Source organism: Rhinolophus sinicus, chromosome 5 (assembly GCF_057876585.1).
Source record: "Rhinolophus sinicus isolate RSI-liver-muscle chromosome 5, RSI-T2T, whole genome shotgun sequence".
Classification (NCBI taxonomy): Eukaryota; Metazoa; Chordata; class Mammalia; order Chiroptera; family Rhinolophidae; genus Rhinolophus; species Rhinolophus sinicus.
Window position 1 is genome coordinate 95811389 of NC_142505.1, and position 14284 is coordinate 95825672.

Consider the following 14284-nt stretch of genomic DNA (forward strand, 5'->3'; position numbering starts at 1 on the left):
ATGGAAGCATGCACAAACGCAGGACACAGATCTCTACTTACTGGCGTAGGGCGAGTTGGCAGCTGAGCCGTTGAGGAAGGTTGGGGAGCCACCCAAATTGGACATGGCGGCAGTGCCGTATCCATTCATGCTTGTGGTGACGGAGTTATAGTTGGTCTGCTGGGGGGTGGTGCTCGGCACGTACCCGTGGGGTGACACACTGCTTGAGTTGCGGGTGAAACCTGAGGGGTGGGGACAAAAGCAAGGTGGAGGGTGGGGTTCAGATGGATGGCATCCTGGAAGACTCGGGGACAGGAAGTGTTGAGTTTCCTGCCTCCTTCACCCCATCCTGGTGGGAGGGGTCAATGATTCATGTGCAGGGGTTGGTGGTGCTGGCTGTGATTAAAATGGGAAGCCAGCAAAAGGTACATGTCTTACGAGATCATAAATACTTAGCAGGTCTGTGAAAAGTGGCAATGCAGGGCCTATAAATTATCATTTTGGAGCAGAAATAAATCCCAATCTAAGAGATGTACCCTGAAGTTAACAGGTCCCTATTCCCGGAGCGAGGATGATGTGCTTTGGCCCCTCAGAACTTTAATTCCAACCCTCTTTGCGATCTGTCATTCATAGTTTATGGTGAAAAGTCGAATGGAGCGATGGCTCAGTGCATGCACCCTTTCTAGGCCCCTCTACCAGATTACCAGACATGATAGCTGGAACCACACTTCTACAATAATATTTGATGTACACCAACTAGGAATTTCCCCTTTGGGCAAGAAAAACTAAATAAAAATTGTTTCGTGCCGAATAAACAGTGGTGGGGGGAGGAGGGGAGGGCAGGTGGCGTTTGGGAAGGGAGAGGAAAATGGGGAGGGAGAAGAGCAGGATCCTGACCCTGATTGGTGGCCTGCGATGCCTCAGAGACATTCACGGCCAGTTGTCCACTGAAGGAATTCACGCCCATCATTCCTGCGTGGACCGAAGTGTTGGTGAGAGCCGGGAGCTGGCTGTGGTTGCGGGGAACACTGTACAGGGCCTCTGCAATGTCAGCCGCTCTCTTCAGAATAATCTCCTGAAAAGGAAACGGAAGAGTCCCTTCAGCTACCCCTCATTCATACTAGTTTTCAACTGCTCACTATTAGCCGTGCACAGGGCTTTCCACAGGGAACTGCACGAACTTCTGCATCCCTCCAACAAACCTGTGTGTTTAGTCTCATCCTCATCCCACCCATATCACAAATGGGGGACCTGAGGCTCCGAGAGGCAAAGACCTCCTTAGGGAGACTCACCCACTTAAGGCCAGAGCTGGGCTGCAGAACCCTGTTTGTTAGACTTTGAAAGCCCGTTATCGTAGCCATGCCTCCACACTACCTCCAGTGTGTGACGGCACCACGGGGTTTTCCTTCCCTACCAGTAACACACAGGGACTCTGGGGACACACACACACACACACACACACACACACACACACACACACTGCAACTCATCTCCCTGGCTGACATTCAGGGAAGGTTGTCGGTGTCTGTCCGTGAGTATCAGTGGGGCTGTGTGCCCTGGACACTGACTCAGGTGACACACAAAAAAAGGATTGAATAATTTGTCAGATTCATGGCTTCCTGAGCCATTTGAGTCTTATGAAACAGAAGCAGACAATTATATTCAGATTGTTATACTTTTTAGGAGAAGAAATTAAACCCCCTTTTTCCTCGTCAATTTGCTTGAAAACCTGAGAGGAGTAAAATAAAGCACCAGTAACTTCCTCCCTCCATTAGGAAGTACATTCCCATGGAAGATTCGTTTTTAAATGGAGTACCTTTCCTCAGAAGGAAAATGATTCCATAGAAAAGGCAATAAAAAATTTACAAAAGAAGAGAGAAGCACGGAATAGCTTTGCAACATATTATGTCTGAATGACTTATACGCGGAGCTCACATGCGGGGCTTTTATATTTTTTGCACTGTTTCATTACAATAAGGAATCTGAGACCTTCGGCTGGATGTGGGAGCCTGCACAGGTTCGAGGCCCAGGGCGCTCACCTGGTTGTTGTGTGGCATCCCGTACAGCGCTTCTACCAGGTCCGCAGCCCTTTTGAGGATGACTTCCTGCCAAGAGAAAAGCAGATGTGATCTTCTGAGTGAAGGCAGGTCCTTATCGTTTCACATGATCACATCCCCATTCCCTCTGGCCACACTTTGCCAAGGCACTGCTTTAAAGGCAGGCGTATGGGAAACCCCAGAATGGCGTTAAATCGGCAATTCATCCCTGTTCACATCCACACTTCATGGAGTCGGAAGGTGAGCACCATTGGTTCTGCAAGATAAAACACGTCACTCACCCGTCTGCCACAGACAAGATGGAACACTCATATGTTTATTGCTGAATACAACTGCGAGGTCATTTACTAGATTACTACAATCGATGTCATTCAGAGCATGTTATGAAGCCCTAAGATGTGTTTATTTTGCACTTAATTGCTTATTCCAAGAACCATGACCTTATCAGACAGGTCATTTTCGAGGGATTTCCAATCAATCTTCAGCTACTAGAAGCATGTAGCATTAAACGTCTTTTGTTTATCTCCCTTATGTGGCAGAGCCATGATATAAAGGGGTGACATAGTAAAACCCACACACTGAGGCAATGCATTGTTTGTAAAAGGCTCTTACGGAAGGATTCTCCTTCCCTCAGAAGCTCCCTCTGTACCAATTTTCATGACTCGCAAAGTCTGTTTCTTTGATAGTAATTATTTGCTATTTCAGTATTGTTTGCCATTTTCCCTGTTCACGCATTCATTCTCATCCTAGATATATGCTTTGCTGTTCATTCCAGTGGAAGAAAAAGTTATCTCCCTCTTTTCATGTGCGTGGGCTTCCTTATTTAGCTTGTGTGTTTGTTTCTAATAATATAGGGCATGCGCAAAAGTGTGTGTCGTGGTAATTTTTTTCATTCTAACCAAAAGAAGTCATTCCCTCTTCATTCTGCCCTAATTTTCTACACATTCACTTATACTGAAATGTAAAAAGGAAAGCTAAGCTTGATACATGTAAAATGGAGCCTCACCAGAGAACCAAACATAAAGGCACACTATATGATTATCAGAGGTGATTTTCAAAAAGATATGTTTACAATTTTTTTCCTGCTAGGCATAAAGTTTCAAAAAGAAGTTTAATTTTAAATAATTTACACAATAGATTTCTGCATACAGAAGCAGTACTTTTGAATTTTCATATACTGTAGTCGCTGATCAGAAAATAGGGGTATAATTGCATTCATTTTGCTGTCACCATAGCCTTTTCAAAAACTCTTGAACAACTCTTGAAATGACAAGCTTTTAGATACATATTAGCATTTTTCAATTTTAAATTCTCTATCTTATAAGATAAAATAGTTGTCATACTACAGTAACTACTTATGACATACATAATGTCCTAAATTCAAAAATGAGATGGCGGGGTTTTCAGTGCTCAATAAACACTCATGCTTGCCTTAGGCTATTAGACCCCATTTATAAAACAGTTCAGTTATTTTTCATATAAGGAGTGAAAAGCATTATATAATCAATGGGGCTTGAATCAGTACATCTGAAATCATTTCTTTATTTTTCTAATGCAAGTGCTACCACATAATTTACCACTTTTTGTTTGCAGTATTGTCTAACCACAGCAGTTAATAATTTACTACGGTATGGCCACACTAAACCCTATCCCCAGATCAAATTCAGCTTGTGCTGCTCTCACTAAAACCTCATGGCTTTATCTGGCTCTTAGGAAAGATTAAAAGAAAACAGGATCAAGTTGGTTTACTTACTAAGATTTTACTTCTCTGGGTCTATGTTCATTTATTTCTTCAAATAAATATTTATGCCAGTGTTTGGACTTGGCAGAGAAGGTACTTTTCTTTCTTTTCATTTTAAGAAAAAAATAAATACAAGTCTCCTGTTTGTTCAAAGCAAGAGGAGGTGCAATTTCTGCACTTGTGAACCGCAATCCTGGAATGCTATCATTGAGGGTTCAGAGCAGTGCTTCTTATTTTAATTAATTTCGCAGAACCAGGGAGGAGGGACATTTGAGGTAGAACTCCAAGATCTTTGAAGTTTTTGTAAACCTGAAAGAATGTCAGCTATCTGTGTATGTTATATATTTTAATCTCATATATTTTTGGTGATAAAGTTTTTCAGTGACCTAATCCACTTGTTTCTTTTTCTCCTTATTTCAATACCCAGAGCTCTCATCACCATTAATCCTTTGAAAATGAAACACTTGAATCTTGTTTTCTTAAGTTGACTCTTTTGATCCGCGAAGCTGGGGCATGCTTTTCCACGAGGCACACTGCCATAGGTGGGTGATCAGCCAGCCCAGCATCGCTTCAGACCAGCGGTCTGGAGGGGAGTGAACCAGGATTTCTTGTCCTGGAAGTGATGCCCTTAAATGGTATCTGTCCCATTTCCAATTGTCCTTCACTAGAATAACAACTTTGGGACTTCAGAGAGAGCTCACATTTGGTTCAGCTTTGCCAGTGTGATTCAGCTTCTATTAGTTATTTCTGCAAATGGGAAGGAAAAAGGAAATATCTGGGTCTTCTATGAGTTAGTGCAACAGACCTGCAAGGTGCTTGGATCTCGGTGACCAGAAAATTGCTCTCACCTCCATGTCATTAGGCTTCCAGTGAACTAGCCCCCAAGCGTGTTTGTGTTGGGGATCTAATATATTGCCTTTCAATCAGAGCTGAGAGCCACTGAACACACAGACAGAACATGACGAGCAGGTCAGGAAAGCAATAAAAATTTTACAGAGCTGTCCAAGGTGCTAAATTTACTCAATAATGGGTTTGGCACTGTAGTGTTAACCTCTCATTTACTACCAGTTTGAGGGACTAAATTGAAGTAGCTGACTTCATTTACCTTGAAATGTATATTTTATGACATTATGTAAGTAGATTGAAAGGGCACTGCAGTTTTAACAATTTAAAGGCTAAAGCATGTTTAAGATGAAACTTGAATATTTATTGTATATTGCACTTAAAGTATATAGAATGTTAAAATGTATTGATTAAATTTGTAAAAGGCATTATAAAAATGACAGGTAGTATAAAAGATGTATGCCTTTTAAAATCAAATTGATAGTGTATGCTATCTCTTCTGTGGTCACAAGTGTAATTTTTTTTGCAGTTTTATATGGTTATTTGAAAAAATCTGTAATTTCACATTAGGAAATGATTGAGCCTGGGATATAAAAAAAAAAAAAAAGAAATTTCTCATAAGGGGAAGAGCTGGATGCTTCACATAGTCTTTTGTCTCTGAAATTATTCCTAAAGTCGTATGTTTTGTGGCATTAGGAGGAAGCATAGTATAAGGATCCTTCCATTCTAATATGCAATTTTAATATTTCTGAGAAGAAAGAGCACTTGGCTAGGACTAATATCTAATTTTTCAAGGCATTTATTTGTCAGGAGAGATTTTCTCTTCTTTTCATAATGTTTAAAACGTCTCCCTGCTTGCAGTTTAAAACATGAGGGTAGAGATTAGATTCTTGCAAGATAATTAATCCTATCCTTGGATTTTAAAAAAAATATATCCCAGTGGGGAATTAAGAAGACAAATACTAGTATCCTAAATATTGGAAAGCCCCAGAGTCTCCTCATAGGGCTAATGCTTGTTCTCAATCTATATCCTAAGTCAGACGACTTTCCTTTTCATGGCCTTAGCTTTCTTCTCTACTAAAGACACAGAAAATGTTTACTCCTTAAAAACAACCACTTTCCACTGATCTATTTCCTTTCACAATTCAAACCTGGTTTTACCTGTCTTGCTATGACCATCAGTTGATAATTATGTGAATGGGGGTCTGAAGAGGGAAAAACCAAAAAACAAAACGATCAACCCTACGAAATCTATTTAGCGATTACAGAAACACCGAGGAGACTGAAGGCTAAGTGGAGTTTCGAGAAACAATTCAAGTGTAATAGGTATAGGTTTCACTTATGTTTTGGAGCCTTTGTAATAAAAATACAGAATGGGGTACAAATACAGAGGGAAAATTCAGTTTTACTTCCTATGTTTCAACCTAATCAATTCGCAAATAATTTTTGAGCTTCCTGTTGCGCCGGTGGTCACATACCGATGGTACCTTCCAGCACCTTTGAAGGCACGCTCTCTTCCAGGAATCAAGGTTCTACGGGGATTACGAAAGATTCCCCCACCCCACCCCCAGGCTAGTCCTACCTTCTTTGTCCAATCTTCTCTCCCTACATACGAAGAACTGGTCTTTATTGTGGTCCGGTTAGTCCTCCCTAGCCTAGGAGTAACATGTGGGGCTCCTTCCTATGTCCACACCTTCACTCCTTTTGCCTTTCCTTTATCTGAATGCCCGTTTCAATCGGTGCCCATTTATAATGCCTTCCCATCCTCTAGCACCTGGTAATGGTGGTGGTGGGAATGAAAAGATAACTATCCATTATTGAAAGTGGGACATTACCTCATTCAGCCTTTACAGGGAGCCTCTTATGGTGCTATGTGACATGGTGCTGCCCTTATCACCATTTGGCAGATGAGGAAACTGAGATTCTGAAAGGTCAGCCAGCTTTCCCTGAGTTCACACAACTCAGGAACGGCTCAGCAGGGATCCTACGTCAGGCCGGTTAGACATCAGAGCTGGGGTGCTTAAGAATTGCACTATTCTGTCAGAATGAATTCTACCTTCACCTATACCCCAGCTTCTAATCCTTCTCATTCCTCTGAAAAATAGCGCTGACTGTACTACCCCACACAGCACAGAGGTAAATGCTCTGGGGTCATTTTCGCTCTGATCTTAAGTGGGTTAGTGTTCACTCTCCACAACGAGACTGCAGGTCCTTCAAAGCCATGGACATGTCTTCATCTCCGTCTCTAAGCCCCTAGCACAGTGTTTAGCAAACCAAAGGCCTTGAGACATTCTTGTTCAAGAGTTTCTTCTAAGATACTCACTGACGTTAAAAAGTGCATACACCATTTATATGATGAAATGACAAAACATATATTTGCCAGGGTTTATAAAAGCAGAAGACTTAAATTTGGTGCTCCGTGTGGCTCCAGAATTTTAAATCCAATATGTAAATTCCCAAAGGTTAAGTCTTAATCAATGTAGGTTGTTTTTTACGCCACTCCTTTTTATTTTTATGAATGCACACTTTCACTCCTGCTGCTTATGTTTTAATATTGTGATTAATATAATGAATCATGCTGGGTACAGACATTATCTCAAATTATAGGCTCCCAGCAACATGCGGTGGGTCTTGATGAACATCAGCCTTCTATTAGCTGAACTCGTAGGCCCTTAGAAACACTCAGGGGTTTGCACACTCTTGGGAACCTGGCATATCATGTCTGAGACGCAGACACAGTGAACTCATCTTGCCTTCTGTTTCATGACAGTAAAATCTGAGTATTATTCACCTCCAGTGGGAGTTTTCTCTTTCGTACCTGACCTCAGATGTGTCACTAATAAGCTCTTATTTACTGTCCACATCTAGCCTTCCAGGGCGAAGGGGAAGGTTGTCTGACTGTCCAATCGGACCCCATTTATGGACCCATTGCACTGTTTTGAGTAATTCAGACCCAGGTTAGCAGGGGAGATGGCCTGAACTTTCTTTCATTCATAGCACATACGGAGCAACTCATAAAGCCAGATGGGTACCCATTTACCAACACAACATTAATTTCAAGTTTCAGAATCAGATTTTGAGACTCTGGGAACTCCCTCATAAAACTCAGGCCCAGGGATGCTTCTGTAATTCAGGAGGACAATCTATGCTTGGCTTTCTGCCCCCTCACGTGGGAAATAATTTTTGTGGGCTGTAGAAGAAAACAGAAACCAAACTGCAAGCATCAATCATCAAAGGCAAGTTGACCTGGGTGCCTCCTGAGGAAGAAGTACAATACTTTTCCGTCACTGCTCATTTTCCTGATACCCATTTATCACCAATTTACTTTGCCTTCTCAGGGGATTCAAGATGCAGTGGGTCCAGATATCAGCAATATGCGATGAAGTGGCAAAATCACTCCCGATTTAGAGGTGATAAGCATCTAGCAATGAAATCAACATTGATTTCATTCACCTCCTCACTCTGGAGTAGTTTACTATAGGGTCCAAATTTTGAACAGTACATTCAGCTCCCGAGCCTTTAAGTTTTACCTCTTCACCCACTTGCTTCTGAAAGTCTGGGTGACACTACTGATTGGAAAGCCCGAAAGCCAAAAAATTGATTGGAAGTTTCTTGTCACCCATTTCCCACAGAGCTGGATGCACAAAGCAATAAATACTAGTTGTGCTGAGAGGTATTTCTGTGGAGGGTAGTTTTATGTCCCAACTTCCTTTGTGTTTACTGAGCCCAATGGAAAATTCCACAACGGTAGACTTTGCATTCTAAAAAATCATATAACGAGAGCAGTGAGGGAAGAAGTAAAGCAAACCAAAATAATAGTTGAGCACTGTTTAGTTTCCAATCCTCTAAGACATTCCTCAAATTTTTCATTTTTCTGGTAATGTGAACTCGAAATAGAGCTTATTGCAGAGATCATTAGAATCCTTTAGTGTCACACTTTAAACACTCTTTACTCAGAAGCCCTGTGACTGAGAAGAGTCACTTACGTTTAGCATGGATATAATTAAACATGTTTCTGTTGAAAGGGGCATTCTCATTATGGCTAAGGACCACTTTAGAGTAAATTGAAATGGAAAGGAGGAGCATAGATGAAGTGTAGGTAGCAATTGGTTATTTCTAGGGAGGCATAAAATGCCAAATGTGTAACAGTTATATTTTACAACCCTGCATTCTAAAGACTTCTTAGTACTTTATTACATAAGAAGCTTCAGCTGAGGCTTACTGAATGGTCTAGCACACACTCGTTGCCCATAATCTTTAGAGAAAAATAAAATTCAAACCACAGTCGAAATCTGCAGAAATTTCCAGAACAAAGGAATCAAATATTTTGAAGGGGGCTACCGCTATTAATTAATTCAAGAGGTATTGCAAGCACACTCGTCTAGTCTAAAGTAAATGCGGGGGGGGGGGGGGCTTCTAAACATCCTTAAATTTTAAAGTTGATTTGATGTTCAGGTTAGAGGAGAGCCCTCTTACTTCTCAAACGTATCATCAAGCCGGGAGACCCTTCAGAACGCTTGGCCTCCGTTACACACACGGTGTGGCAGGCTTCTGAATCACATGACATTGAAGCAGGCTGCAAGCTAACATGGCTATATCAACGTAAGACACGCTAACTTACATGATTGACTTTTACAGTGGAAAGAAAAAGGCTGTTTTCAAGCAGCTGTTATTGCCTCAATGGGAAAAAAAAAATCAATGGAAGTGAAATGAACAAGAGATTTTGTCTGAGTTGCAGTTAATACCACTGAAGAGCTATGGATATTCAAAGGTCAACAAATAAATTAGCCAGAGTATTATGAAATGAATGATTTGGCTTATAATTTTATTGAGTGAGAATTGTTCGCTGCCTATTAGACCAGGTAATTTTTATCTGGTGCCTCAATTACTGTTCCGTAAGCAATAATATAGTTGTAAGAGCCGTTGGTTCGATCGCGTGACCTCTGCGAAGCTGGCTAGGACAGCTGCCTTTACAGTGATGGATAACTAAGCTCGGTCTCCGCGAAGTGCCAGACCTCCTTTCCTGCAAGGGGATCTCATAAAAGAAACATTACAGCTTGATTCATTTTACCAAAATGTTCGACTTTTCAAGTATCAGCAGTTAAGTATAAATTGTGAAACCAGGTATTCCTGCGAAGAGTTATGACAATGGCTTTTCCCCCTCTTTTTTGGTCTCCTGGCATTCTCTTCGAAATGGTGTCATGGTAATTGGTGAATGGGAGCCTGGGGTGCTTCCCGCCACAAATACAGTGAAAAATGGTGTTTGCACCCTTGTGAACATGACCTGCTTGGAGGTACAGAGCTGAACTTGGTAACCTCTGGCTGGCTCTTCTGATTCCCATTCATTGTACTGGTTTAAGACCAACGCTCTGGGTGAGGTCCTGCTGAGTGGCCTTGGAAATCGGCTTTCTGATCAGGATGAAAGTCACCGCTTAAAAAGGAGGCTGTGGACAGAGGTGCCTTTTTCAGGGGTAGGTTTGTAAAGTCAGCACATGAAACAAAAACTGCCTAGAGTCAAAATTACCCTTGAAAATCTTTTAAGTCGCCAAGGCCCAGGCTCTTAGAAACACAAAAGCCAAATATTAACTACTTCTGTTTCTCTTTGTCTTTTGGCTGTGGCTTCCTTTTCCTTATGGCAAGGGGAATAAATACCTGGTTTGAAAGTTAAAGGACCACTGAGAAAGCAAAGAGATTTACTGTCGTGTGTATATGTGTGTGTCTCTGTCTGTGTGTTTGGTGTGTGTATACAAATGTATGTGTATACAAATGTATGTGTATAGTTACGATTTTGGACAATCATGGGAAGTTAACTTGAGCAGTGATTTGTGCATGCTGGAACTGTGCTGCAATCCAAGATGACCAAAGAGAAGCAAAAATATAGCTGTTTTTTGCTACTTACATGGTTGAACATCATCAGCTATTATATGGACCTCCAGACAAACTCTATCTGTAAATGATGATTCAAAGGCATTACCGATGGCCCCGACTGTAACTGCTGTTAAAATCCACTGCCTCCAGGCTGCTGGGGCTCAGTTCTCATTACTCCAAAGCTTAATTGAAGTGTTACTCCAGGCTGAAAATAGTGAGCAAGGCTGAAGGTCTCCTAGCCTCTGTCTCTAAGGGCTTGGGTCCTTCAGAAGAGGATGTTGGGTGGTTGGCAGGTAGAAATGACTTAGCCCCTTGTTCCTTCCTCTTGACCTAATAAGTGATTATACTCAGTGCTCTGGCACGTGGGCTGTGATAGAAGGTAGCTTAAACTTAGCCCCTTCCTCAAGATATCAGTGTTAAAAAGAAACTTGAAGGAGGTTCCAGAATTCAGCTATTGGAGTAACTGTTACTAAAGTCCCTACCACAATGACTCTGCAGCTAAAGACAGAAAGAGTTATCTTCAAAGTTGGTATATGCACATTTTTAATTCTTGCTGCCACTATCGCCTGGCCCAGCCATTTATTTGTAAGGTAACCTCGGTCTATGCTACCACTTCCCTGCTCCCCTGTCCGAGCTGGAGGGATTTTTAAGGTTGGTTTGCAAAAACTGCCTTTTTTCTTAAAAGCCCCTCTCTTAATTCTAGGAGGCAGAGCATAGGGACACAGCCTCTAGAGTCCAATAGAGTTGGCTCAGGTCCAGGCTCAGCCACTATTAGCATTGTAAGCGCACGTCTCTGTTTCTTCGTCTGTAAAGCAGAGTTAATACCAGCACCTGGTTCAGCAGACACTTAGTTAGTGCTTACTGAGCAACAGTCAGCAATAACCTTGATAATCCTCACTTTTCTCCTGGAGGACTTGGGCAAATTTCATGCATTCTTAGAGTCAATGTGTATTATATGCCCTGAGTGCAGTATGAGATGCAATCCTATTTGTAAAACACTGCAGAAGATTCTGAACGGACTAATCGTAAGGAAATCTGTTAAGGTACAAAACATCCATTTACCAGTTGCGCAAGTTTGAGCAGATTACCTGTCCTCTCTGAGCCTCGGTTTCCTCATCTCTAAAATGGGCATGATACAATAATGACAAACAGAATAACTTATTGCCAGGAAGTCAGTTAAAGATAAAATAAATAATCAAAAGAGGTCACAGTTATAACGCTTGTGAGGGTCCTCGGTCTTTTTAATGAAGCTACAATCTCCTTCCTTAGAAAAATAACATGTGCATGCATATGTGTGTGTATGCTCACCACACACACACACACACACACACACACACACACACACACACAATTCTCTATATAATTTGAGGGGTGCATAGAGCTAGACTAACCTACCCTGACAAAAGAAGCAGAAGCTGTAAGGGGCACCAAGCCCCTGACCTATGTATATTATAAAAATGGGTAAGTGGAATTTGCCCGTAAGTTTTCTGGCCAATAGACAGGAGAGGTAGGGAAAATGTACTATATGCCACAGTTCGTGTTTTCGACAAGAGAATACAGAAACAAAACGCTTTTTGGAATCAAACTCAAGCGTGCTTTTTCTAAGAATCGAATATACCCTCCCTATGATTTGGTTTTGTTTCTGTATTTTTTGTTTGAGTCCTTGTGGTTCCTGGCTATAATGTTAATAGTTTCTTCAGAGTAAAAAAATAAATCAGTGAATAAGATGAGAGAGAGTGGTGGGTGTCACAGTGTGGAAGAAGGTAAAGATGTAGGGTGGTTTTTCTTTATCCTTTTTCTGAAATGCTCCGTCATCCCCTTTTCTGCTAACAGGCAACGTGGTTATGCAAAGATTTCTTATTTGTATTTTCACTGATGCAACTGCAGGTTTTGAATTACTGATAGTCTTTGCATAAAGACTAGAACAATAAAAGCATAATTAGAATACATTGTATACAGCCGACTCCAGTTTTATTTTGCCCCGGCTCTGTATTTATGATAAATCACTAAACACGAACGCTCTTTAGGGAGGGTGATTTGGGGTCTCATCTCTCCATTGAGCAAAAACAGTGCCTGTGACTCGAGCCTGAATTTCAATTCTGCAAGTGTACAGTTGAACTGAATAATATTTGGCACAATACAGTGCACAACCGAGCCACTAAATGGCTGATTTACTAAATTATTATTCGATGAGCCCTTGCTGTTCCAAATGAAAGTGCCGTCACTGTCTTCCTTCATGGTGTGTTCAAATTGTTCTGTGTTTAAATATTCAGCATGAGGCTAATGGGAACTGATGAACTGAGACTATAAACATTCACTTTCAATACAGATAGCGCGACAGAGATGCAACATATCATGTGGCCTGCAGAGGTGAAAATGATTTATATTTAAGAATGTTGCTGCCTCTTTCCATTACTTTAAGGTACTCTTAATTAGCGTGGTGTTAGCAATGACTAATTCCCACGTACAGGAAGAACAGGCTCATGGAGGCTGCGATATTTTCCCCGCGTGCCAATGAAGAAGTTACCATGAGGATTTGCTGCCGGTGTCATTCAGAGCCTTGAGTTTTCTTCAAGGCAGGCTGCACGGCACCGGCAGAGTAACGTGTCTGCTGGAAGAACTACGGGTTTTGACATTTCCATATTTTCCTAGACCCACCCAAAGGGTCTACAATCCATCCTCCCTACCACCCATCCCTCGGCAAGCCACCTTCCTTGCAATCCTTATCTATCACATGGCCACCCTGGCAGCTCACCCTCCATCTCACCAGCTTCTTTACTGACACCTGCTGGAATGAAGAACAACCCTTGGCTCCTTGGACAAATGTAACCCTTCCTTTCTCCTCCCCTTGGAGGGCAGTTATAGGCAAGCACTTAAAACACTGTGATCACTTACAGTAGATTAGAATTTTTTATTGGTGCCGTGTTGCCATAACAACACGAAGACAGCAGATGACTTAAGCTAAGCTTGCAAAGCAAAAGGCTGCTCATCTGGCAGTTAAAATGAATACAGTTCATTTCACAAGTTTCCCATATGGACTCTTAGTGTACGGTGATGAGGAGACCATATGGTGAGAGAAAATGCACTGAGAACAATTGGGTTCCACTGGCTGAGTGGGAAGTGGGGAGAGAAAACCCGGGTGAGAGATTCTGGTGTGTGTACTCTCTGGGTTCAAGGTTTGGTGGAGGTTTGTTTTGGTTTTTGTTTGGGATGCTTGTTTTCCATAGGGGTTTCACATTTCTTAATCCATTCCCTAATATTTCAGCTGTGCAAAATGACAAACATCTTGCAAATTTTGCAATATCATTCATCACCAACTGTCAGCAGTGTTTGCAAATCTGACTTGCAAGATCTTTTAAATGTGTTGTTCTTAAAAGGCAACAGTTCTAAGTTTCTAGACAAAGTGCAGGAAAATTTAAGCACTTCTGACAAGCAGAAACATTAACAGTAATCATTTTAAAAACACTCGCATCTTTTGCCTGCATGTTTAGCTGTAAATAATGCTAGAATGTATAAAAGCTTTAAAGTAAAAATGTAATAAATACTTTTTATTATGTTTCATAAAGAATAAAAAATGCCAGGAGCCATGTATGTGCGTTATCTATACATGCAAATGTATCGAGATGGATAGCTCCCACTCTTCTGACTACTAACCAGATTGGGGACCGGGGAGGACAGCTTGGAAAAGGCTCTACAGTCAATTCTGTACTATACATGCTTCATAAAAGATGAATATAAATGCATTAGTTAGACACGGTGAGCTAAATTAGAAGGTCAGGCAGGGCTGGGAGGGCTG

General features: G+C 41.5%; 1 protein-coding gene across 8 annotated transcripts in view; it reads right to left on the bottom strand.

Annotated features, from left to right (window-relative positions):
- Nucleotides 1–14284, bottom strand: part of EBF1 (EBF transcription factor 1) — a 375520-nt gene that overhangs the window by 13085 nt on the left and 348151 nt on the right. For all 8 annotated transcript variants that reach the window (XM_019740498.3, XM_019740508.3, XM_019740527.3 and 5 more), the window contains exons 12-14: nucleotides 2019–2084; nucleotides 877–1054; nucleotides 42–221 (exon numbers count right to left, since the gene is read on the bottom strand). In XM_019740498.3, the coding sequence (XP_019596057.1) occupies nucleotides 42–221; nucleotides 877–1054; nucleotides 2019–2084 (424 nt within the window). The remainder of the gene's footprint in view (nucleotides 1–41; nucleotides 222–876; nucleotides 1055–2018; nucleotides 2085–14284) is intronic.